The sequence below is a fragment of the Oncorhynchus nerka genome, linkage group LG14 (assembly GCF_034236695.1).
Source record: "Oncorhynchus nerka isolate Pitt River linkage group LG14, Oner_Uvic_2.0, whole genome shotgun sequence".
NCBI lineage: Eukaryota > Metazoa > Chordata > Actinopteri > Salmoniformes > Salmonidae > Oncorhynchus > Oncorhynchus nerka.
The window spans coordinates 32,621,911-32,645,809 of record NC_088409.1 but is presented as its reverse complement, the minus strand read 5'-3'; the positions used below and the strand labels follow the sequence as shown (position 1 = coordinate 32,645,809).

General features: G+C 44.4%; 1 protein-coding gene across 1 annotated transcript in view; it reads right to left on the bottom strand.

Annotated features, from left to right (window-relative positions):
• Window positions 1–23,899, bottom strand: part of ascc3 (activating signal cointegrator 1 complex subunit 3) — a 200,279-nt gene that overhangs the window by 7,488 nt on the left and 168,892 nt on the right. Inside the window, exons 36-37 of the mRNA XM_065028002.1 lie at window positions 3,110–3,221; window positions 2,649–2,783 (exon numbers count right to left, since the gene is read on the bottom strand). Of these exons, the coding sequence (XP_064884074.1) occupies window positions 2,649–2,783; window positions 3,110–3,221 (247 nt within the window). The remainder of the gene's footprint in view (window positions 1–2,648; window positions 2,784–3,109; window positions 3,222–23,899) is intronic.

The window sequence follows — 23,899 nt, the reverse complement described above, 5'->3', positions numbered from 1 at the left end:
ATCCTTTGTTTCAGTCATCTCCGTTAAAACAGCTGCATCAGGATCACTGGCTCCCCTCTCCCAAGAGAGCTGTCCCCCCAAAATATATTTAAGAGAAAAACCTCTCAGCGAATGAAGAAACCTTAAGTTACAACTGTCCAAACCTGCTCATAAAATCCTATGAACAGTCAGCAACTACACAGCAATTTCCCACAATATAAAGTTTTATTTTTTAATACAATGTACAGTGGTGGTTCCCTTTCATATTGTTAGACTCTGTGCTAAACTGTGAATGGCTGATGTCGAACAGCCAAACACTCAGTCTAGGTTGAATGTCTAAATGTCTACCCACATCTCTATTCTTCACTCCTCATAGGATATATATAGCCTATATAAAACCATTGGGTCTAGTGTAAAACCATTTGGTCTAGTATAAAACCATTTGGTCTAGTATAAAACCATTTGGTCTAGTATAAAACCCTTTGGTCTAATATAAAACCATTGGGTCTAATATAAAACCATTGGGTCTAGTATAAAACCATTTCTAGTATAAAACCATTGGGTCTAGTATAAAACCATTGGGTCTAGTATAAAACCATTGGGTCTAGTATAAAACCATTGGGTCTAGTATAAAACCATTGGGTCTAGTATAAAACCATTGGGTCTAGTATAAAACTATTTGGTCTAGTAATAAAACCATTTGGTCTAGTATAAAACCGTTTGGTCTAGTATAAAACCATTTGGTGTAGTATAAAACCATTTGATCTAGTATAAAACCATTTGGTCTAGTATAAAACCATTTGGGTCTAATATAAAACCACAATGCCCTATCAATCGGGCTGTGTTTAGTGCTGACTGTGTGTTCTGAGTTGAGGCTTGTTCAGGGGAGACAGATGCATGGACACGCATGGCTCTTTTTCCTGTGTTACTCTAATTCACTGCAGTACGTTAAGTTTCCCCAACGTATTTCCATCAACAGAGGACCAGCGGAGACATTTGTCATTGGGCCTACCCTGCTCTGGACTGTTAAGCTGACATCCATCAGCAGAGAGATGCAGTGTTAGAAAAGAGGGGGATTGAGGAACAGGGAGAACGATGAGGGGAAAAATGGGACTAAAATGATTGATATGGCAGTAGTTTAGTGTCTGCATGCAGATGTGCAGGGGATAAAGACAATATATCTTTATACAGAGGTCATCACAACACACTAACTGCTAACTCCCCTACTCACTCCATCCCTGCCTCATTCCCTTCATCCATCTCTCCTGCACACTTTCTCTTTAGTGACATTTACAGACAGACAGGGAGGGAAAGAAAGGAGAAGGTTGGAAAGGACAGGAGAGAAATAGAGAGAGAGAAGAGCAAGAGAGAAAGAAACATACTTTTTCCACATACTCTTTCAGTGTGTGTGTGTGTGTGTGTGTGTGTGTGTGTGTGTATAGTAGGTCCCTTGTGAACTTTAAGAAGAGGAAATAGTAGAGCTTCAAAGGGTGGGGGGAGTGGACAAGGGATGAGGGGGCTGGCTGGGAGCATTGTGGGAGCAAAAGAGGGGAAGCTAATGTCTAAATCTTTTCTGCATTTTCAACACATTTCTTTCCCGACAATTCCTCTCTAATCTGTGATCCTTCACCCTCCCATCTCGTTGAAATGTCTGGGTGAGAGCCATCATTGGGGGGGTCAGAGGGTGGAGGGGGCACGGCGGGTTATCTGACACAGCTACGACCGACATTGAGGAGAGGTGTGAAACCACTGTGTCCTAATGATCCCACCAATTACCAGCCACCAATCAACAGCCTCACTAGGAATAACAGACATAAACAGGGAGTAGAGGGAGAGGAGGAATAGGTACTCGCTATTAACAGGGAAAAAGAGGAAGAAAACCATATGGAGGAGAAAAAAAGACCCAGGAGTAATGAGGGGAGTTAATGAGGCCCAGATAAAGAGGTGTTCATTTTACAGAACTGAGATCCAGACCTCAATCATGATCATCTACCTATCCTACTGTCCAGTAGTCTATCCCTCTCTCTCAATGTGAACACAATGGGAGAAGCACATGTAGAAGCACAGTAGTATGGTAAACAAATGACATCGGCCTGCACAATGCCCAATAGACTAGAAGAATAAACTACACACTCAAACATTTAGAAAATAAAATGTAATTCAATGGCTGTAGTCCCACCCTGATGGAGTACAGTCTAGTACAGCCTAGTCTAGTACTGCCCAGGGCAGTCCAGATGCCCAGAGGGCACTCCAGATGCCCAGAGGACACTCCAGATGCCCAGAGGACACTCCAGATGCCCAGAGGACACTCCAGATGCCCAGAGGACACTCCAGATGCCCAGAGGACACTCCAGATGCCCAGAGGACACTCCAGATGCCCAGAGGACACTCCAGATGCCCAGGGCACTCCAGATGCCCAGGGCACTCCAGATGCCCAGGGCACTCCAGATGCCCAGGGCACTCCAGATGCCCAGGGCACTCCAGATGCCCAGGGCACTCCAGATGCCCAGGGCACTCCAGATGCCCAGGGCACTCCAGATGCCCAGGGCACTCCAGATGCCCAGGGCACTCCAGATGCCCAGGGCAGTCTATAGTAGAGGTGATTGATACCCGGATGAAGACAATGTCATCATGTTCTGTGGTCATTCCCAGCAGTCAGTCAGACATACCGTGAGGACAGAGAGGATGTCCTGGATGGGCAGCTCAGCCCTCAGCCTCTCCTTGAACATCCTGACTGTCTGGTGCTTCAGGTAGTAGTAGGAGGAGATACGACCGTACGTCAGGGCCTCAATGGTGCAATCATCCTGGAGGGAGGGAGACCGTAGGAGAGGAGACAGAGGAAGAGAGGAGGGAAGACAGAGAGGAGAAGAAACAGGGAGGAGATGAAAGGATACAGGGAGGAAAATAAGAGGAGACAGGGAGGAAGACGGAGAGGAAAGAAGACAAAGAGGAAGAGGGGCGAGAAGACAGGAGGGAAGACATGGTCAACTGATTCATGTTAAATCTATCAACACAAACCACAATGGTTCCCTCAGTATGTACCGGTGTGCCTTATATCTTCACACTGCCTTACTACGACAGGCAAATGAATTAATATGAATACATGTCGTACACACAAACACTCCCCTACCTCTCCTATCTCCATACAGTAGGAACACTCCAGGTCTCGGAGACTCCTCTCCACCAGGTTGGACAGGTACTTGTTGATGGTCTCGTGGCTGATGTCATCCAGGCTGTAGTAACTGGACAACACACAACAACCACGGTTAGTTTGGGGCCACTTAGAAATGTCCTTGTTTTCCATGAAAACATACATGAAATGAGTTGCAAAATGAATAGGAAATATAGTCAAGATGTTGAAAAAGTTATAATGATTTTTAATTTAAATAATAATTGTGTCCTTCAAACTTTGCTTTCATCAAAGAATCCTCCATTTGCAGCAATTACAGCCTTGCAGAGCTTGATGGTCACTTCTTACATACCATACGGTCAAGCTGCTCCCACAACAGCTCAATAGGGTTGAGATCCTGTGACTGTGCTGGCCACTCCATTATACAGAATACCAGCTGACTGCTTCTTCCCTAAATAATTCTTGCATAGTTTGGAGCTGTGCTTTGGGTCATTGTCCTGTTGTAGGAGGAAATTGGCTCCAAGTAAGAGGCGTCCACAGGGTATGGCATGGCATTGCAAAATGGAGTGATAGCCTTCCTTCTTCAAGATCCCTTTTACCCTGAACAAATCTCCCACTTTACCACCACCAAAGCACCCCCAGACCATCACATTGCCTCCACCATTCTTGACACATGGCGTCAAGCACTCCTCCAGTATCTTACTTTTTTATTTTGAATGTTTTTCTTTGTGATCCGAACAACTCAAACTTAGATTAGTCTGTCCATAACACTTTATTACAATCTTCCTCTGTCCAGTGTATGTTCATTTGCCCATCTTAATATTTTCTTTTAATTGGCAAGTCTGAGATATGGCTTTTTCTTTGCAACTCTGCCTAGAAGGCCAACATCCCGGAGTCGCCTCTTCACTGTTGACATTGAGACGGTTGTTTTGCGGGTACTATTTAATGAAGCTGCCAGTTGAGGACTTGTGAGGCTTCTGTTTCTCAAACTAGACACTCTAATGTACTTGTCCTCTTGCTCAATTGTGCACCGGGGCCTCCCACTCCTCTTTCTATTCTGGTTAGAGACAGTTTGTGCTGTTCTTTGAAGGGAGTAGTACAGTGTTGCCCGAGATCTTCAGTTTCTTGGCAATTTCTCGCATTGAATAGCCTTCATTTCTCAGAACAAGAATAGACTGACGAGTTTCAGAAGAAAGTTCTTTGTTTCTGGCCACTTTGAGCCTGTAATCAAACCCACAAATGCTGATGCTCCAGATACTCAACTAGTCTAAAGAAGGACAGTTTTCAGCTGTGCTAACATAATTGCAAAATGATTTCCTAATGATCAATTAGCTTTTAAATTATAAACTTGGATTAGCTAACACAACATTGGAACACAGGAGTGATGGTTGCTGATAATGGGCCTCTGTACGCCTATGTAGATATTCCATAAAAAATCTGCCGTTTACAGCTACAATAGTCATTTACAACACTAACAATGCCGACACGGTATTTCTGATTAATTTGATGTTATTTTAAATGGACCCGTTTTTTAAAGAAAAGCAACAAAAAAAAGGACATTTCTAAGTGACCCCAAACTTTTGAACAGTAGTGTACATGTAACAGAAACTAGGAAGAGAGATTATATATAACATTTAGGAAACATACAACAAAAAAGCAGCAGCCACATTTATAAAAGATCCTAGTCTATTTAATAGAGGAAATTGAAACTTTATATCAGTTTCATATCTAGTTCCAGACTATTACTCCCAAATCAAGTGACTTCTGATAGGTCCAAAACACCACATGAGCAAAAGTCCCTAAAAAGGAGTCATCTTTAAGGAAACAGCTGACACATACAATGTTTTTCTACCTCTCCCTTCTCTCTAATAAACCTTCTGTAGCCGCTGCAAAGTTATGCTAAAACAGATAAATACTATTGGACATGTTTAAGATGTGGCCAGTGGCAGTAATAACTCAGCGGTATTAAAGGAGTCTATGGGGAGTCTGTAATATATGTATGTTTTTACTGCTTATTGATTTACTCATAACCCTGGGCTGACCATAGTAACGACTCCATGCTCCCCACACTTACACAGATACACTTCATCTATACAGACATAACGTATATTATCAACACACCTCACACACACACACACACACACACACACACACACACACAGTATATTCTCTAGCTAGCACATAAAAATCAATACACAGAATAAACGGCACACATCGATCAAAAGCCACTGCATCATAAGCATCAATAATACCACAGAATAGGCCTGTTAGTTTTCTCTGGATTTGTTTTAGGGGTAAAACTGAGGTAACAGATAATTATTAAGACTTTAGACAAACTGTAGGTCTAGAGGAACCTTGCCCTTGGGCTATGCCAGCCCACAGCCTGGAACAAACAAAATACCCTCATCACAAAATGATTCCCAGGTTTTGGGCCATACAGTATTTGCTGAGCTAAGACAACGCACAGCCAAAATGGCTTCCATGCATGGCTCAGCGGCTCTAATGGGTAAGAGCTACCACATGAGACATGGCCATAAGTGCACACAACTATGTGCTTCATTAACTTCTAATGACAAATGACATTTGAGTGTGTGTGTGTGTTTGTTTGGGGGTGGGCGTGTGTGTTTGGTTGTGTGTGTAGGTGTATTTGGGTGTGTGTGTAGGTGTGTTTGGTTGTGTGTGTGTGTAAAGCTTTAAAGTTAGTGGTATGAAAGATGTGATGGTTATATAGCATTCTGAGCAGTTCAAGCTATTACAGGTCATCTGCAGAAGAGAGGAAATTGAGAAATGATATGAGAATGAAACAGAGGGGGAGAGAGAGATAGACAGAGAGCGAGAGATAGAGGAGAGAACGAGCGTGTGCAAGAGAGATGGAGGATGAATACCAATGGCTCAGTTAACAGGTAGAAGGATGCTTAATGAAGGTAATTTGACAGTTGCCTCCATACTGATGTATAATAATGTATGTAAACATGGAACCACTCACTGACATAGCCCACTCCTCACATTACACTTGCATAAAACAATCCTCCCATGATTATTATTCACAATCATCTGTTGTTCTGTTGAAAACCAGAGGAGGGGTGGGGTGGGGGGAGAAACACAGAACCCATTGGAAAATAATGCAGCGTTAAAACGGAAACAGCAGTTGGGGAGCGGCGGCCATACTTAATGTGGGTTTAATGTTAAGTATGGACGTCATTATCATCACTCCACATGTCAACACAGCCCAGCAGCCAACGCGTTTATTACTGACCACATTTCACAGCTCTGTACTGGGGTGTGAGAGAGAGTGTTATGGGCTGTCTGATTAAGTCATGTCCATTAGAATCATCAACATTAGACTCCTGATGCTGGACAAACACATTTATGGTGTGTGTATGTGTTGTGTGTGTGTGTAGCAGCACTGGATACAAGCCTCTCCAGTCAATCATGTCTCCATGAGTAATGGCCGGTGACAAGGTGACCGTCTCCAGGGATTGCAGGACAGATCAGATGGCCAATTGGCCATGTATAAAATACAGCTGTGACAATGTGCTGTTGGGTGGTACACATATCTAACCCATAAATCACCTGATATTGCCGATACTAAACCAACTCTTGAACGAAAAAAAATAGGACAGGCTGAAAGGATATGTAGAGCTTGAAGTATAACTGAATGGTGCTACATAACACAATATGTTATGTAGCACAATACTTACATAACACAATATGTGTGTTGTGTGTGTGTGTGTGTCTATGTATGTACAGTTGAAGTCAGAAGTTTACATACACCTTAGCCAAATACATTTAAACTCAGTTTCACAATTCCTGACAAATTCCCTGTACTAGGTCAGTTAGGATCACCACTTTATTTTAAGAATGTGAAATGTCAGAATTTTATTAGAGATAATTATTTCAGCTTTCATTTCTTTCATCACATTCCCAGTGTGTCAGAAGTTTACATACACTCAATTAGTATTTGGTAGTATTGCCTTTAAATTGTTTAACTTGGGTCAAACGTTTCAGGTAGCCTTCCACAAGCTTCCCACAATAAGTTGGGTGAATTTTGGCCCATTTCTCCTGACAGAGCTGTTGTAACTGAGTCAGGTTTGTAGGCCTCCTTGCTCACCCACACTTTTTCAGTTCTGCCCACACATTTTCTATGGGATTGAGGTCAGGGCTTTGTGATGGCCACTCCAATACCTGACTATGTTGTCCTTAAGCCATTTTGTCACAACTTTGAAAGTATAATTGGGGTCATTGTCCATTTGGAAGACCCATTTGCGACCAAGCTTTAACTTCCTGACTGATGTCTTGAGATGTTGCTTCAATATATCCACATCATTTTTCTTTCTCATGATGCCATCTATTTTGTGAAGTGCACCAGTCCCTCCTGCAGCAAAGAACCCCCACAACATGATGCTGCCAACGGTGCTTCATGGTTGGGATGGTGTTCTTCGGCTTGCAAGCATCCCCCTTTTCCTTCCAAACATAACGATGGTCATTATGGCCAAGCAGTTCAATTTTTGTTCTCCAAAAACTATGATCATTGCCCCCATGTGCAGTTGCAAACCGTAGTTTGGCTTTTTTTGTGTGGTTTTGGAGCAGCCTTCCTTGTTGAGCCGCCTTTCAGGTTATGTCGATATAGGACTCGTTTTACTGTGGATATAGATACTTTTGTACCGGTTTCCTCCAGCATCTTTGCTGTTGTTCTGAGATTGATTTGCACCTTTCGCACCAAAGTATGTTAATCACTAGGAGACAGAACGCGTCTTCTTCCTGAGCGGTATGACAGCTGCGTGGTCCCATGGTGTTTATACTTGCGTACTATTGTTTGTACAGATGAACGTGGTACCTTCAGGCGTTTGGAAATTGCTCCCAAGGATGAACCAGACTTGTGGAGGTCTACAATTTTTTGTTGTTGAGGTCTTGGCTGATTTAAATAGATTTTCCCACGATGTCAAGCAAAGAGTTTGAAGGTAGGCCTTGAAATACATCCAAAGATACACATCCTATTGATTCAAACTATGTTAATTAGCCTATCAGAAGCTTCTAAAGCCATGACATCATTTTCTGGAATTTTCCAAGGTGTTTAAAGGCATAGTCAACTTAGTGTATGAAAACTTCTGACCCACTGGAATTGTGATACAATGAATTGTAAGTGAAATAATCTATCTGTAAACAATTGGAAAAATTACTTGTGTCGTGCACAAAGTAGATGTCCTAACCGACTTGACAAAACTATAGTTTGTTAACAAGAAATTAGTGGAGTGGTTGAAAAAGTAGTTTTAATGACTCCAACCTAAGTGTATGTAAACTTCCGACTTCAACTGTATGTATGTATGTATGGTCTGGGAGGCCTGGGTCAGGACTTAGCGGTAAATGTGGGCTGACAGCCGTGTCAATGCCAGCAGTCTGGAATGTTCTGTAATCCTCGTCCTCAACGCATAGCAGATGTCTCTGCAGCACAGTGCTTCCTTCTACCCAGCTATCCATTAGAGGAGGATCAGTGTTTGTGTGTGTGAGAGTGTGTGTATGTATGTATTGTACATGTGTGTGCGTCCCTGCATGTGTGTACATGTGTTGTTGCAGGGAGACAAACACAGTGCTGTTGTGGCTGTAAATCATCTGTGTAATCACTAACTAAGGTTTGGTGGCTTTAAGCTCTTAGTTATTCAGATAGACCAGAAACACCCTGTCTAGAATATCAACTATATTTAGCATCTTAGTGAACTGATAATTGGTATACTTAAAAGATCCCTCCAGATGAAGTTTGAGTCACTATTACGACTTAATTCCTGTTCTAGTTCCACCCTCAACACCGACGTATGGGTCCTTATAAATATTGATTAATCGGGTGTGCATATTTCCACCTTCCTCCGTGTTCACAGCCCATACGGTCTCTGGCACTCCGCAAATTGTAAACACACCAAAAAGACAGGATCAGGGTAGCTTTGCTAATCGCTAACTTATGGAGCACAGCACAGCTAAGTAGGTAGGATAAGGTGGAGGACCATCCACTCTCCCCCCACATCTTCTGCAATGGAATTGAATGATCAAAGATGAATACAGAGATCAGTGCTAATATTGGAGTTTTACCGTTGAAGCTAGAGGCTAGCTAACCTACTCGCTGGACCAATAAAGCTAGCTAGCTAGGTAGCTACCGGTAACTATTAGCAACTGTAGATAATTGTTTCCAATGTTGTTTCAAGGATAAGAGTATCTGTAACTATGCTAGCTACCTTTCATCAGTTTTTTGATAACCTCATTATCTGAAGCAAAAATGTTAGGTAGTTCGCTAGCTACTGTACACAAAATCTGGCTAGCTAACTAAACAACAGTTGGAACGACCAAGCTGTCATGTTTACAAGTATGCACACTAGCTGGCTACTAGATTACCAATATAACAGCTGGCCACAAATCTTTTTGTTGGGAGCCAAGGAAAGCAAATATTGCTTTTATCAGTGATGGAGACTAGCTAGAAGGTAGACCAATACTTTTATAGCAATATAGCTAGCTACTAACACAATAGCCCAATTTATTGCACACTGTTTTGATGAGCAGGCTAGAATAAGGCCATGACTTGGTCAAATTATAAACCATACCATACCAAATTGAAGTCCACCTGTGGTAAATTATTTTAATTGGACATGATTTGGAAAGGCACACACCTGTCTATATAAGGTCCCACAGTTGACAGTGCATGTCAGATCAAAAACCAAGCCATGAGGTTGAAGGAATTGTCTGTAGAGTGCTGAGACAGGATTGTGTCAAGGCACAGAGCTGAAGATGTCTGCAGCATTGAAGGTCCCCAAGAACACTGTGGCCTCCATCATTCTTAAATGGAAGAAGCTTGAAATCACCAAGACTCTTTCTAGAGCTGGCCTCCTGGCCAAACTAAACAACCGGGGGAGAAGGGCCTAGGTCAGGGAGGTAACCAAGAACCTGATGGTCACTCTGACAGAGCTCCAGAGGTCCTCTGTGGAAATGCGAGAACCTTTCAGAAGGACAACCATCTCTGCTGCACTCCACCAATTAGGCCTTTATGGTAGAGCGGTCAGATGGAAGCCACTCCTCAGTAAAAGGCACATGACAGCCCGCTTGGAGTTTGGCAAAAGGCACCTAAAGACCCTCAGACCATGACAAACAAGATTCTCTGGTCTGATGAAACCAAGATTTAACTATTTGGCCTGAATGATAAACGTCACATCTGGAGGAAACCTGGCACCATCCCTATGTTGAAGCATGGTGGTGGCAGCATTATGCTGTGGGGATGTTTTTCAGCGGCAGGGACTGGGAGACTAGTCAGGATGCATGATGAAAACCTGCTCCAGAGCGCTCAGGACCTCAGACTGGGGTGAAGGTTCACCTTCCAACGGGACAATGACCCTAAGCAGGAGTGGCTTCAGGACAATTCTCTGAATGTCATTGAGCGGCCAAACATCTCTGGAGAGATCTGAAAATAGCAGTGATGCTCCCCATCCAAACGGACAGAGCATGAGAGGATCTGCAGAGAAGAATTGGAGAAACTCACCAAACACAGGTGTGCCAAGCTTGTAGCATCATACCTGAGAAGACTCGAGGCTGTAATCGCTGTCAAAGGTTCCTCAACAAAGTACTGAGTAAAGGGTCAGAATACTTATGTAAATGTGATTATTTTTTAATACATTTGAAAAAAACGATTTAATACATTTTAGAATAAGTCTGCAATGTAACAAAATGTGGAAAAAGTGAAGGGGTCCGAATGCACCCTATACACATTTTAAATACATTCCGTATATACAGTGAAGTCAGAAGTTTACATACACCTTAGCCAAATACATTTAAACTCAGTTTTTCACAATTCCTGACCTTTAATCCTAGTAAAAAAATCCCTATCTTAGGTCAATTAGGATCACCACTTTATTTTAAGAACGTGAAATGTCAGAATAATAGTAGAGAATTATTTATTTCAGCTTTTATTTCTTTCATAAACATTCCCAGTGGGTCAGAAGTTTAAATACACTCAATTAGTATTTGGTAGCATTGCCTTTAAATAGTTTAACTTGTGTCAAACGTTTCGGGTAGCCTTCCCCAAACTTCCCACAAAAATTTGGATGAATTTTGGCCCATTCCTCCTGACAGAGCTGGTGTAACTGAGTCAGGTTTGTAGGCCTCCTTAATCACACACGCTTTTTCAGTTCTGCCCACAAATGTTCTATAGGATTGAGGTCAGACAAACGTAATAAGATGGTTATCGTCTACTACATAGCAGATGTCAGAGGATTGATTACCTAGCAAGCTAGCAAGCCAGCGAGTCAAGGTAAAATACCACAAACAGAGACCGGATAAAGCCAGAAAAACTTGAAAAAACTATCACCAGTCTTGAGTGTTTTCATGGTCTTCACTCACTCACTGAAAGTTAGTCAAGGGATGCGCCCGTATCACTTGAACGTGAAATTTGACCGTAAACAGAAAATTGTTCTATACAGGAGCTTCTCATCTACACCATATTGCACGTGATGTTTCACACTTGATTAATGCAACGCTTCTCAAATGTGTGCACATTTTAAAAGCCATTATGTTTTTTATTTGGCTGACAGAATCAAAATGCTGTCTACTCGTATTAAGGTAGGGGAGACTGGGGCTAAGTAACTCAAATTTAGAAACCACTCAGAAAGATGTTATTCAATGTAATAATTATTGGTTAGTGTCTTCTATATACATACGTTTTATATAAATCCATGAAATATATTTTGTTTTATTGAAAACATTTTTTTTGAGGCCTAAAGTTGATAATTTCCGCCTCTCCTTTTTTATTATTGACCTGTGGAACAGTCCCAATGTATCTAATCATACCTCATTTCTATCAATAAGAAGAGGTCTTTGATTGGTATAGTTGATGACAATAATTAGTTGTATTTTCTCACAAAACTCAGATTAGTAATGGGAGTTAGTTGTAAACAGGGTTAGATGTAACACAGTGTACCTAAAATTCTATGGTATTTTATATGGTATTTAGACATTCACAATCATATAACATTTCACTTGTTTACATCAAGTATTCCAGTACAAAAAAATAATATCTTAATTAAAAAAAAATTGAATTCAGTCTTTTGAATGCTAAAAGTATTTTATATATATTATATACTGCCTACGGGGTTAATTGTAACATTTCACCTCAGCCACTTTTGGTTTAAATTGTAAACGATTGGAATGTCCCAGAAACGTAGCCATACAACACTCCTGCCGTGGCCTCCAACTGCTCTTAAACGCTAGTAAAACTAAATGCATGCTTTTCAACCGTTCGCTGCCTGCACCCGCACGCCCGACTAGCATCACCACACTGGATGGTTCCGACCTAGAATATGTGGACATCTATAAGTACCTAGGTGTCTGGCTAGACTGTAAACTCTCCTTCCAGACTCATATCAAACATCTCCAATCCAAAATCAAATTTATTGTCTGCTTTCTATTCCGCAACAAAGCCTCCTTCACTCACGCCGCCAAACTTACCCTAGTAAAACTGACTATCCTACCGATCCTTGACTTCGGCGATGTCATCTACAAAATAGCTTCCAATACTCTACTTAGCAAACTAGATGCAGTTTATCACAGTGCCATACATTTGGTTACTAAAGCACCTCATACCACCCACCACTGCAACCTGTATGCTCTAGTCGGCTGGCCATCGCTACATATTCGTCGCCAGACCCACTGGCTCCAGGTCATCTACAAGTCCATGCTAGATAAAGCTCCGCCTTATCTCAGTTCACTGGTCACGATGGCAAAACCCACCCATAGCACGTGCTCCAGCAGGTGTATCTCACTGATCATCCCTAAAGCCAACACCTCATTTGGCCGCCTTTCCTTCCAGTTCTCTGCTGCCTGTGACTGGAACGAATTGCAAAAATCGCTGAAGTTGGAGACTTTTATTTGCCTCACCAACTTTAAACATCTGCTATCTGAGCAGCTAACCGATCGCTCGCTGCAGCTGTACATAGTCCATCTGTAAATAGCCCACCCAATTTACCTACCTCATCCCCATACTGTTTTTATTTATTTACTTTTCTGCTCTTTTGCATACCAGTATCTCTACTTGCACATGATCATCTGATCATTTATCACTCCAGTGTTAATCTGCTAAATTGTAATTATTCGCCTACCTCCTCATGCCTTTTGCACACAATGTATATAGACTCTTTTTTTCCCTACAGTGTTATTGTAGAAAAGGCCCATGGAGTTGGTGGAATACTCCTTTAATTCATTGCCATTTACTCAGCTGGGCCAGGGGCGCTTTAATTAGGTCAGGTGGAAATGTCCGACAGATCTCAACTCCATAAAAGGAGGAAATTGCCATCGCCTGATCTCGCTGCTTTCTCTTCCTTAACTCCATCTCATTCAGAAGTTCTGTGCGTCCATGAATCCACGTAAGTCCACCGACTCTGTTACCTTTCATGTTACCTTTCTGAATTATCTGTGGCGATCGGGAGAGTGGGCCATTCAGTTATTGTTTATAGTTATCACCGCGGAGCGCGGCTTGGAGCGCAGCTTCAAACATATTATGTAATGTGAATTGTCAATGACCACATTCACTGTTTGTATTCTCATGATTTATGATAAATAGTTGTGAGCCTAAATGACTCGCGGATGATTACTATTGACTTCTTAATGAACTGGACTGTTGAATTCCCTAATTTATGTTAATAATGACTGATATGATTTGATCTTTGATTATGAATTTGATTGTATACATGTTTTTTGTTTCCTTTGTGATGCAGCACAGACTACCCAGTAAATATACCACTTTATGGTTAAAGGAATTCCTGCCTCAGTCTCATACATTCCTCTGTCACCTGACACGTGACCACCTGTTCACCTTCACTGTCAGTCATCCTACCTGTCCAGCTACCCACACAGATTCCACTAATCTTTCAATGGTCCTTCGAGCGGGATGATGACTGAACCAAAGACAGGTGAAAAGGAAATGGAGGCGGAGAGGGAAGAATTGTCTCCACTGGAAGGAAGAAGAGAGGAGGAGAGAGGAGCTGAGGGAAAGGTCTTGGAACAAAGGAAATATCCAGGAGCTAAGCCTAAAGCAACAAAGGCTTCATCCTCAACTACCAGCAGCACCAGAAGAACCAGGCAAGCACCTGGTTATCTTAAGGATTATGTGGTCGAGGTTCCGACATCAAAGGGCAAGCCCACCAGAGCTCAAGGTGTTGATGGATCAACTATACATTTCAGCCATCAACCATCCCCTCTGAGCCAAGGACCGGAAACTGCTTTGGAGCAGGAAAGTGGTCTACGTGAAGAACCTATGGAGGAGGTAACTCCCACTGCACAGGTCGACCAGCTTCCAGAGGCAGGCTCCGCTCACCCCTTAACTAATGGGAAATCGTCGAAGCACTCTAGACGGAGTGGGAGTTCGACCAGTGGATACCCCTTTGGAAGTGGCCATGGCAGCCGCCATTCACTAGCCCTCAGCGATTCACAGACCGCTGTCCTACAAGAGAGGATGAAACTATTAGCTTTGGAAGAAATTGAGCGACAGATTGAGGAGGAACGACAGGCTGACGAACGATGTCACCAATTGGATGTGCAGGCCCGTAGAGCTCTACAGGAAAGGGAATTCATTGCCAAGGACCTGGCACAGCAGCGACGGCACCGTCAAGCCAGAAGGGAATTGGAGGAGGCACGGATGGTCACATCCTTCCTGGAGAGGAACGAACAGGGAGTTGACCTGACCACCCCTCCACATGGACCTGAACGGTCTGCCTTTCTTTCCCAATCTGCCCCTCTGGTACAGCATGGCACACAGTCCTCGGAGGCTCCGGGGTCAACAGCCAACACGGAGCACGGGAGACAGGCCGCTCCGCCAGTGACACAAGTTAGCATTCCTCCATCTGGACAAAGCATCACTCCTTCGCCTTTCCGCCAATTACCAACCAAGGCAAATCGTTCCTTTCGTCCAGGGCCAGGCCAGTCCTCAAACAACAGGTCGGAGGGCTCTCGCCCACCCGGCTGCCACAAATGGTGGGTCTGGGACAGTAGGGGACTGGCCCAATGAGGCCACAGTGGGCTCATCAGAAGTCCCGGGTTTATCCTTCACGCAACCAGAAGAGGGAGCCAACATTATGAAACTTCTAGTAGCCTCAGCCTATGGAATTCCCAGACCCAAACTGCCATACTTTGAACATGGAAAGGAGGGTGAATTTGTCCTTTTGGAAATGGCATTGGAGAGCCTACTGGGTATTCACAGTCATCTGTCAGAACGCTACAAATACCAAGTACTAATGGATCATTTGCGGTTTCCCAGTGCATACAGGCTGGCCCAATCCTTTATGCACTCCGCAACACCATACACTGCAGCTCTCCAGGCCCTGAAGGCGAGATATGGTGAGCCACGTCAGCTGGTCCAGAATGAACTAAACAACATCCTGAACACGTCTCCAATTAAAATGGGAGACCATGCTGCCTTCCAAGAATTCTCCCTGGCTGTCCAATCCCTGACCTCGATGCTCCAATCCGTTGAAGGAGAAGACGAAAACGAGCTTAAATGTGGCTCCCACGTGGACAGGCTTCTTAGCAAACTTCCAGTGTACCTCAGAGACAGTTTCATTGAACATTGTTTGAATAAGGGCATCCTGAAAGAGGGCTCGAGAAGCACCTATGCTCTCAGAGACCTGGCCGCATGGTTGGAGGTGAAGGCAAAGGCGAAGAGCATCGCTCACCAGGCCACAATCTCCGCCATAGCCACAGGGGGAAGGAAGGAGTTTGAACGCCAGCAGGGACAGAAAAGACCAAATCCCACTACCATGTACTTAAATAGTGAGGCCGGGGAGGAACCCGGGAAGAAGACCCCTCTCAAGAGCAAGAACATCAAATTCCAGCCTTACTGCCCATATTGCAATAGTAAGGGGCACTTCCTTGGCTCATGCCCCAGAGTAAAAAAGCTCACTCAAACTCAATTGAAGGCCTGGATCACTTCAGGCGAGCGATGCTACAAGTGTGCCCGTAGCCATAAGGTGGAGACCTGCACATTGAGGAAACCCTGCAACCGCTGTAAAGAAATCCATCTCACCGTGTTGCATGATCTAATTCCCCAAGCAAAGAAGGAGCAGAGTATGCTCATGGTAGGAGCTGCAAAGGAGCTGTATCTCGACCAGCAGAACCGGTCTCCAAGGGTCATGTTGAAGGTGGTCAAGGTCACTCTGCAAAGTGAAGGGAGAAGCATTGATACATTCGCCGTTCTAGATGATGGGTCAGAAAGAACAATCATTCTCACAGCGGCCACCCGTCAGCTTAACCTGGAAGGGACCCCCCGAGACCCTTAATCTCAGAACGGTGCGACATGATGTTATCCAAATGAAAGGCTCTGCTGTAACCTTTAGCATTTCACCTTCAGGAAACAGGGACGTGGCCTATAACATCACCAATGCCTTCACGGCAGATGGCTTGAATCTCGCAGAGCACTCCTGCCCGGTAAGTGTTCTACAGAAACAATATCCTCATCTACGAGGATTGCCTCTTCCTAACCTGGCCAGAGTAGCACCACTTATCCTGATTGGGTCAGACCACCCACATCTCGTCACCCCGACTGAGCCTATACGAGCTGGAACAGAAGGAGGACCCATTGCTGTCCATACATCCTTGGGTTGGGCTGTGCAAGGTCCATCCCATCTACTTCTCTCCACCCAGGCTGTACAGTCACAGCAAGTCCTCTTCACCAGAAGCAATCCCGAAGCAGCCACTGACCTCCTTCGGAATGTTGAGATGCTCTGGAAGATGGACACCTTCTCCAACCGGAAGCTACAGGAGGTCACTCGCTCGAAAAATGACTCCTATGCATTAGACCTCCTGGAGAAGAGCACCACCACCACTGAAATGGATGGCGTTCGCAGGTATGCAACCCCACTGCTACGGGTGCCCAACCATCCTCCTCTGGCAACCACGACACGGGCTGTACTCCCACTACTGCGTGGAACGGAGCGACGCCTGGTGAAGAATCCTGAGCTTGCAGAAGTTCATAACCGAGAGATTCATAACCTTGTGAAGGCAGGCTACGTCACTGAAGTGACAGCTCATGAAGAGGGAAACGCACTCCGTGAATCCTGGTATCTCCCTCACCATGTTATCCAGCAACATGGTAGGAAGTATAGACTTGTCTTCAACTGTTCATTCCAAGCAGCTGGTCAAAGCCTGAATGACTGTCTACTCCCCGGACCAACCTTAGGTCCTTCCTTGCTCGGTGTCCTTCTCCGGTTCCGGCAGCACTCTACAGCCATCAGTGGAGACATCAAAGCCATGTTTCATCAGATTCGTTTACTGCCTTCCGACACCACACTGCTCCGGTTCATATGGCGAGATATGGAACGAGATGCAGAGCCCACAATCTATGAATGGCAGGTACTCCCATTTGGCACCACCTGCAGTCCTTGCTGTGCCATATACGCTCTGCAGAGACACGCACGGAAGCATCCAGACATGCATTCTATGTGGATAACTGCTTACAGAGCATCCCATCTACGGCTGAAGCGAAATCACTCCTAGATAAAGTGCAGGAATCTCCTGTCCAAAGGGGGATTTGAGGTCCGACAGTGGGCTAGTAACAGAGCGGAGGTTATCCAGCACCTCCCGCCACAAGCTAGGTCCAGTAGCAGTGAACTATGGCTAACGCAGTCTGGTGCAAACCCAGAAGAGCCCACTCTAGGACTGAGGTGGAGCTGCATACCGGATACCCTGGGGTATAAGCACCGCTCATCCCCGAGTACCGAAACCCCCACTCTGCGCACCATCTATTGGACCCTTGCCAGTCAATACGATCCCCTTGGGTATATCCTGCCATACACAACACGGGCCAAAGTCTTAGTCCAGGACCTGTGGCAGACCAAGAGGGACTGGGATGAACCAATCCACCCGGCTGACTTAGTGGAACGATGGATCTGTTGGGAAACTGAGTTAACGGAGCTCTCTGATGTCCAAATGCCAAGATGTTATGTACCATCCTGTGCTGACCAACTGGGATCATGCCTGGAACTGCATGTGTTCTGTGACGCTTCGGAGCGAGCCTATGGGGCGGTTTCCTATCTTAGAGTGGAGGATAAGGCAGGCCACACCCATGTCTCCTTTGTCATGGCCAGGTCCAGGGTCGTACCCAAGAAGCAGTTGTCAATGCCTAGGCTGGAACTCAGTGCTGCCCTTTCCGGAGCCCAGTTGGCCTCTACCTTGCGAGCCGAGCTCACCTTGCCAATCCAACGGGTCATCTACTGGAGTGATTCGACCACTGTATTGACCTGGCTCAAGTCGGAGTCCTGCAGGTATAAGGTGTTTGTCGGAACTCGCATTGCGGAAATCCAAGAACTAACAGAAGTCCAGGACTGGAGGTATGTTGATAGCATAAACAATCCTGCTGATGACATTACTAGAGGTAAAACCCTTAAGGAATTGGCTAAACCCCATCGCTGGAGCTTGGGACCACCATTCTTGTCCCAACCAGAGAAAGAGTGGCCGACAGCCCCCAGGCGTGCGGCCCCTCCGCAACCAAATGAAGCTCATGAGTTAAGGAAGTCCGCCCAATGCTACAGCATTTCTACGGAACCAACAACGGCTCTCCCTGACCTAACACAATCCCACACACTGCCGGATCTGATCACAGCCACAAACCAGACCTCAGATGGGGTGGCTTCTATACCTACCTCCCTCGCGGCAGAGACACTACTCCTCCAGCAAGCACAAGCAGTTAGCTTCCCTGAGGAGTTGAAAGCTCTGAAAGCCGGTAGGGAAGTGGCTAAGGGCAGCCGTCTTCTCTCTCTTGCCCCAGAATATGATCCAATCCTTGGAGTGATCAGAGTCGGAGGGAGGCTGCGCCAAGCAGAGGTTTTGGACCCAGATGCTATCCACCCAATTATCCTTGACTCCAGACACCCTCTTACCAGGCTCCTCATCAAGAGTTATGATGAGCGGCTTCTCCACCCAGGGCCAGAGAGGGTCTATGGGGAGATGAGGCGGAAGTACTGGATAATTGGAGGACGAGGAGCCATTCGTAAGCACCAATACGCCTGCGTAGAATGTCAGAGATGGCGGGCCGGAGCTACGGTGCCCAAAATGGCAGATTTACCCCCTGCTCGCTTGCGCCTCCTTAAACCACCCTTCTGGTCAACAGGAGTAGATTGCTTTGGCCCCTTGATGATCAAGTTAGGTCGTCGTGCGGAAAAGCGCTGGGGCATTCTATTCAAGTGTTTGACAACCAGATGTGTCCACCTGGACCTACTGGAGAGTTTGGATACGGAAGCCTTCCTCATGGCCCTACGGCGGTTTATCTCCCGACGGGGAAACCCTACGAGATCCTGGCTGACAGAGGTACGAACTTCAAGGCAGGAGAAGCCAGGTTGGAGGAAGCCTTCCAAGCCATGGAACCCAGCCTCCAGGATCAGCTGATGGACCAACAAATCTCATTCAAATTTAACCCTCCAGGCGCTCCTCATTTTGGAGGAACATGGGAGCGAGAGATCAAATCTGTAAAAACTGCCTTACGAGTCGTCCTGGGGGACCAAACTGTCACTGAAACTGTCTTGAGGACTGTCCTGATAGAGGTGGAAGGGATTCTGAACTCTAAACCCTTGGGATATCTCTCTGCAGACATCGCTGACCCCGATCCGGTTACACCGAATATGCTCTTGATGGGACGCCGAGATGCGTCACTTCCTCAAGCCATGTATGCTGATACCAACCTCGTAGGCAGACGCCGGTGGCGACACAGCCAAATCTTAGCTGACCATTTTTGGACCCGATTCATTCGGGATTACCTACCAAGTCTACAGCACAGAGGGAAATGGCGGAGAGAAATGGCCAGCCTGGAAACTGGCCAAGTAGTAATGATGGTGGACCCTCAGCTGCCTCGAGCCTCCTGGTCGGTGGGCCGTATAACTAAGACCATGCCCGGGATCGATGGTCATGTTAGATCAGTGGAGATCCAGGTGAAGAACCGGACATATATCCGGCCAGTTGCCCGACTGATTCCTCTCCCTGAGATGACAGAGGACGGGGAGCAATGAGCCTTTTTTGAGGAGTGTGGAATTTAACACATTTCCGGGGTGGCTGTAGAAAAGGCCCATGGAGTTGGTGGAATACTCCTTTAATTCATTGCCATTTACTCAGCTGGGCCAGGGGCGCTTTAATTAGGTCAGGTGGAAATGTCCGACAGATCTCAACTCCATAAAAGGAGGAAATTGCCATCGCCTGATCTCGCTGCTTTCTCTTCCTTAACTCCATCTCATTCAGAAGTTCTGTGCGTCCATGAATCCACGTAAGTCCACCGACTCTGTTACCTTTCATGTTACCTTTCTGAATTATCTGTGGCGATCGGGAGAGTGGGCCATTCAGTTATTGTTTATAGTTATCACCGCGGAGCGCGGCTTGGAGCGCAGCTTCAAACATATTATGTAATGTGAATTGTCAATGACCACATTCACTGTTTGTATTCTCATGATTTATGATAAATAGTTGTGAGCCTAAATGACTCGCGGATGATTACTATTGACTTCTTAATGAACTGGACTGTTGAATTCCCTAATTTATGTTAATAATGACTGATATGATTTGATCTTTGATTATGAATTTGATTGTATACATGTTATTTGTTTCCTTTGTGATGCAGCACAGACTACCCAGTAAATATACCACTTTATGGTTAAAGGAATTCCTGCCTCAGTCTCATACATTCCTCTGTCACCTGACACGTGACCACCTGTTCACCTTCACTGTCAGTCATCCTACCTGTCCAGCTACCCACACAGATTCCACTAATCTTTCAGTTATTCACTTGTTTATTGTTTACTCCATGTGTAACTCTGTGTTGTTGTCTGTTCACACTGCTATGCTTTATCTTGGCCAGGTCGCAGTTGTAAATGAGAACTTGTTCTCAACTAGCCTACCTGGTTAAATAAAGGTGAAATAAAAATAAAAGTAGTCACAGTGTGCATCAGTAGCTGAGACATGTATGTTGTTGGTGTAAAAATATTATACATCTAACTAAAACAGTATTTTCATAATAAGCAAAAGGCAAAAAGTGTTACATTTAGCCCTGGTCTCCCCTAATTTAGGGAATTCTTGCAGATATATATGGCGCCGGAGAGCCATTATCTTTACGCTGTACCACTCAGAAGGGGATATGTGGTGTAGATGTGTCCCACACTATTTACAAAGGTGGTTTGTGTAGTGTAGTGTAAAAAGGCCCTTGTGATTAGTTTACTGATTTGTTTGGTAAGGGAGTGAGTGGCTGCACTTGTTAAAGATGGACTGTAGCACAGTGTCTCTCTATGCCCCCCCGGACCCCATGCATTCCTCCTTGCGGTTGAGGTGAACTTGCCATTCACTGATGCCTAAGATTAGTGGAGGATCAAGTCCAGCTCTTTGGCGAGAGAGTCTGGACTTACACCATCATACTGTTCACATGGAAGGACTGTCTGGGGGAGACAACCATTGAGCAGTTAATTGAAGGTGAAGGAGGCCCTCCAACGACTTATAGAGAAATGTGGGAGGAGATATCATGTTCTCAGCAATGAGGACAGGGGTGATGGCACTCAGATCACAGAGTTACTGCACAAGATAGACATGTTGGTGGCAGGAAATAGTAGCAGCCATTTTGAATTTGAGACCTCGCAATTTTAGAAAGTGGAGAAGGACAGAAGGGAAACTAGTGTAAAAAAAAAAAAATGGCACATCCTCTCCCCAATACAACTAACTAAAAAATGATTATTACGACCATGAATAACAATGACTATAGCAGCCCTGTGTTTATAAATGTGGATATCGACTTTACCATTTCAGCATGGCTTTGTGGCACAGTCAATGCCACGCAGGACTAACAGGCCAGAAGGTTGAGGGTTCGCCGACCACCACGGACGAGCTGACTCTCCCTGTCTGTCTTATTACACTACAATCAGAGCTGGCTGCAGAAAATGATCAGTTAGGAGGAAATCAGATTTTCTACATTTTGATGCCATATTTATATCAAATTATGCCACAAATTTTCCACCAATAGATTTCTGTACAAATGCACCACACACAACCAACGCATAACTACATACCGATTACAGACTTTGAGCGCTTATTTATTTCACCTTTATTTAACCAGGTAGGCAAGTTGAGAACAACTTCTCATTTACAATTGCGACCTGGCCAAGATAAAGCAAAGCAGTTCGACACAAACAACGACACAGTTACACATGGAGTAAAACAAACATACAGTCAATAATACAGTATAAACAAGTCTACATACGATGTGAGCAAATGAGGTGAGATAAGGGAGGTAAAGGCAAAAAAAAGGCCATGGTGGCAAAGTAAATACAAAATAGCAAGTAAAACACTGGAATGGTAGATTTGCAGTGGAAGAATGTGCAAAGTAGAAATACAAATAATGGGGTGCAAAGGAGCAAAATAAATAAATAAATAAATTAAATGCAGTAGGGAAAGAGGTAGTTGTTTGGGCTAAATTATAGGTGGGCTATGTACAGGTGCAGTAATCTTTGAGCTGCTCTGACAGTTGGTGCTTAAAGCGCTAATCGTCAATGGTTTGCATTTTCAACACCATAATCAAGTAGAGTATGTCAATTTCGACAAACAGAAATTACATCCCTCCCTACTCAGTATCGAAGGCTCCGAATGTCATTACACTGTTTGAGTTTTCTAAGAAATGTCTCTTTACATGAATAGAATGACCGTTGTGCAGTTTGGATGCTGGAAGTATATTAGTGGAGTGGATGAACGTGGGTTGGCAGCCTACAAGAGACCTTTGAAGTGGCATAATAAGATTAAAACATTGTGACTAGTTGTGTTTATGCCACATATAAAAATGAAATACATTTTAGAAGTTCAATTACATACAGTACCAGTAAAAAGTTGGGACACATACTCATTCAAGTGTTTTTCTTAATTTTTAGAATAATAGTGAATATATCAAAACTATGAAGTAAGTAAGAATCATGTAGTAACCAAAAAAGTATTCAACTAAACCACCAAAATATATTTTAGATTCTTCAAAGTAGCCAACCTTTGCCTTGATGACAGCTTTGCAAACTCTTGGCATTCTCTCAACCAACTTCATGAGGTAGTCACCTGGAATGCATTTCAATTAACAGGTGTGCCTTGTTAAAAGTTAATTTGTGGAATTTCTTTCCTTCGTAATGTGTTCAAACCAATCAGTTGTGTTGTGACAAGGTAGGGGTGGTATACAGAAGACCAAGTCCATAATATGTCAAGAACAGCTAAAATAAGCATAGAGAAATGACAGTCCATCATCACTTTATGACATGGTCATTCAATTTAAGTAACAGACCCATCTCAACAACTGTTTAGAGGAGACTGCGTGAATCAGGCCTTCATGGTCGAATTGCTGCAAAGAAACCACTACTAAAGGACACCAAGAAGAAGACACTTGATTGGGCCAAGAAACACGAGCAATGGACATTAGACCAGTGGAAATTAGTTCTTTGGTCCGATGAGTCCAAATTTGAGATTTTTGGTTCGAACCACCGTGTCTTTGTGAGACGCCTAGTGGGTAACCGGATGATCTCTGCATATGTAGTTCCCACCGTGAACCATGGGGAAGGTGTGATGGTGCTTTGCTGGTGACACTGGTTTATTTAGAATTCAAGGCACACTTAACCAGCATGGCTACCACAGCATTCTGCAGCGATACACCATCCCATCTGGTTTGTGCTTAGTAGGACTATCATTTGTTTTTCAACAGGACAATGACCCAACACTTCCAGGCTGTGTAAGGGCTACTTGACCAAGGATAGTGATGGAGTGCTGCATCAGATGACC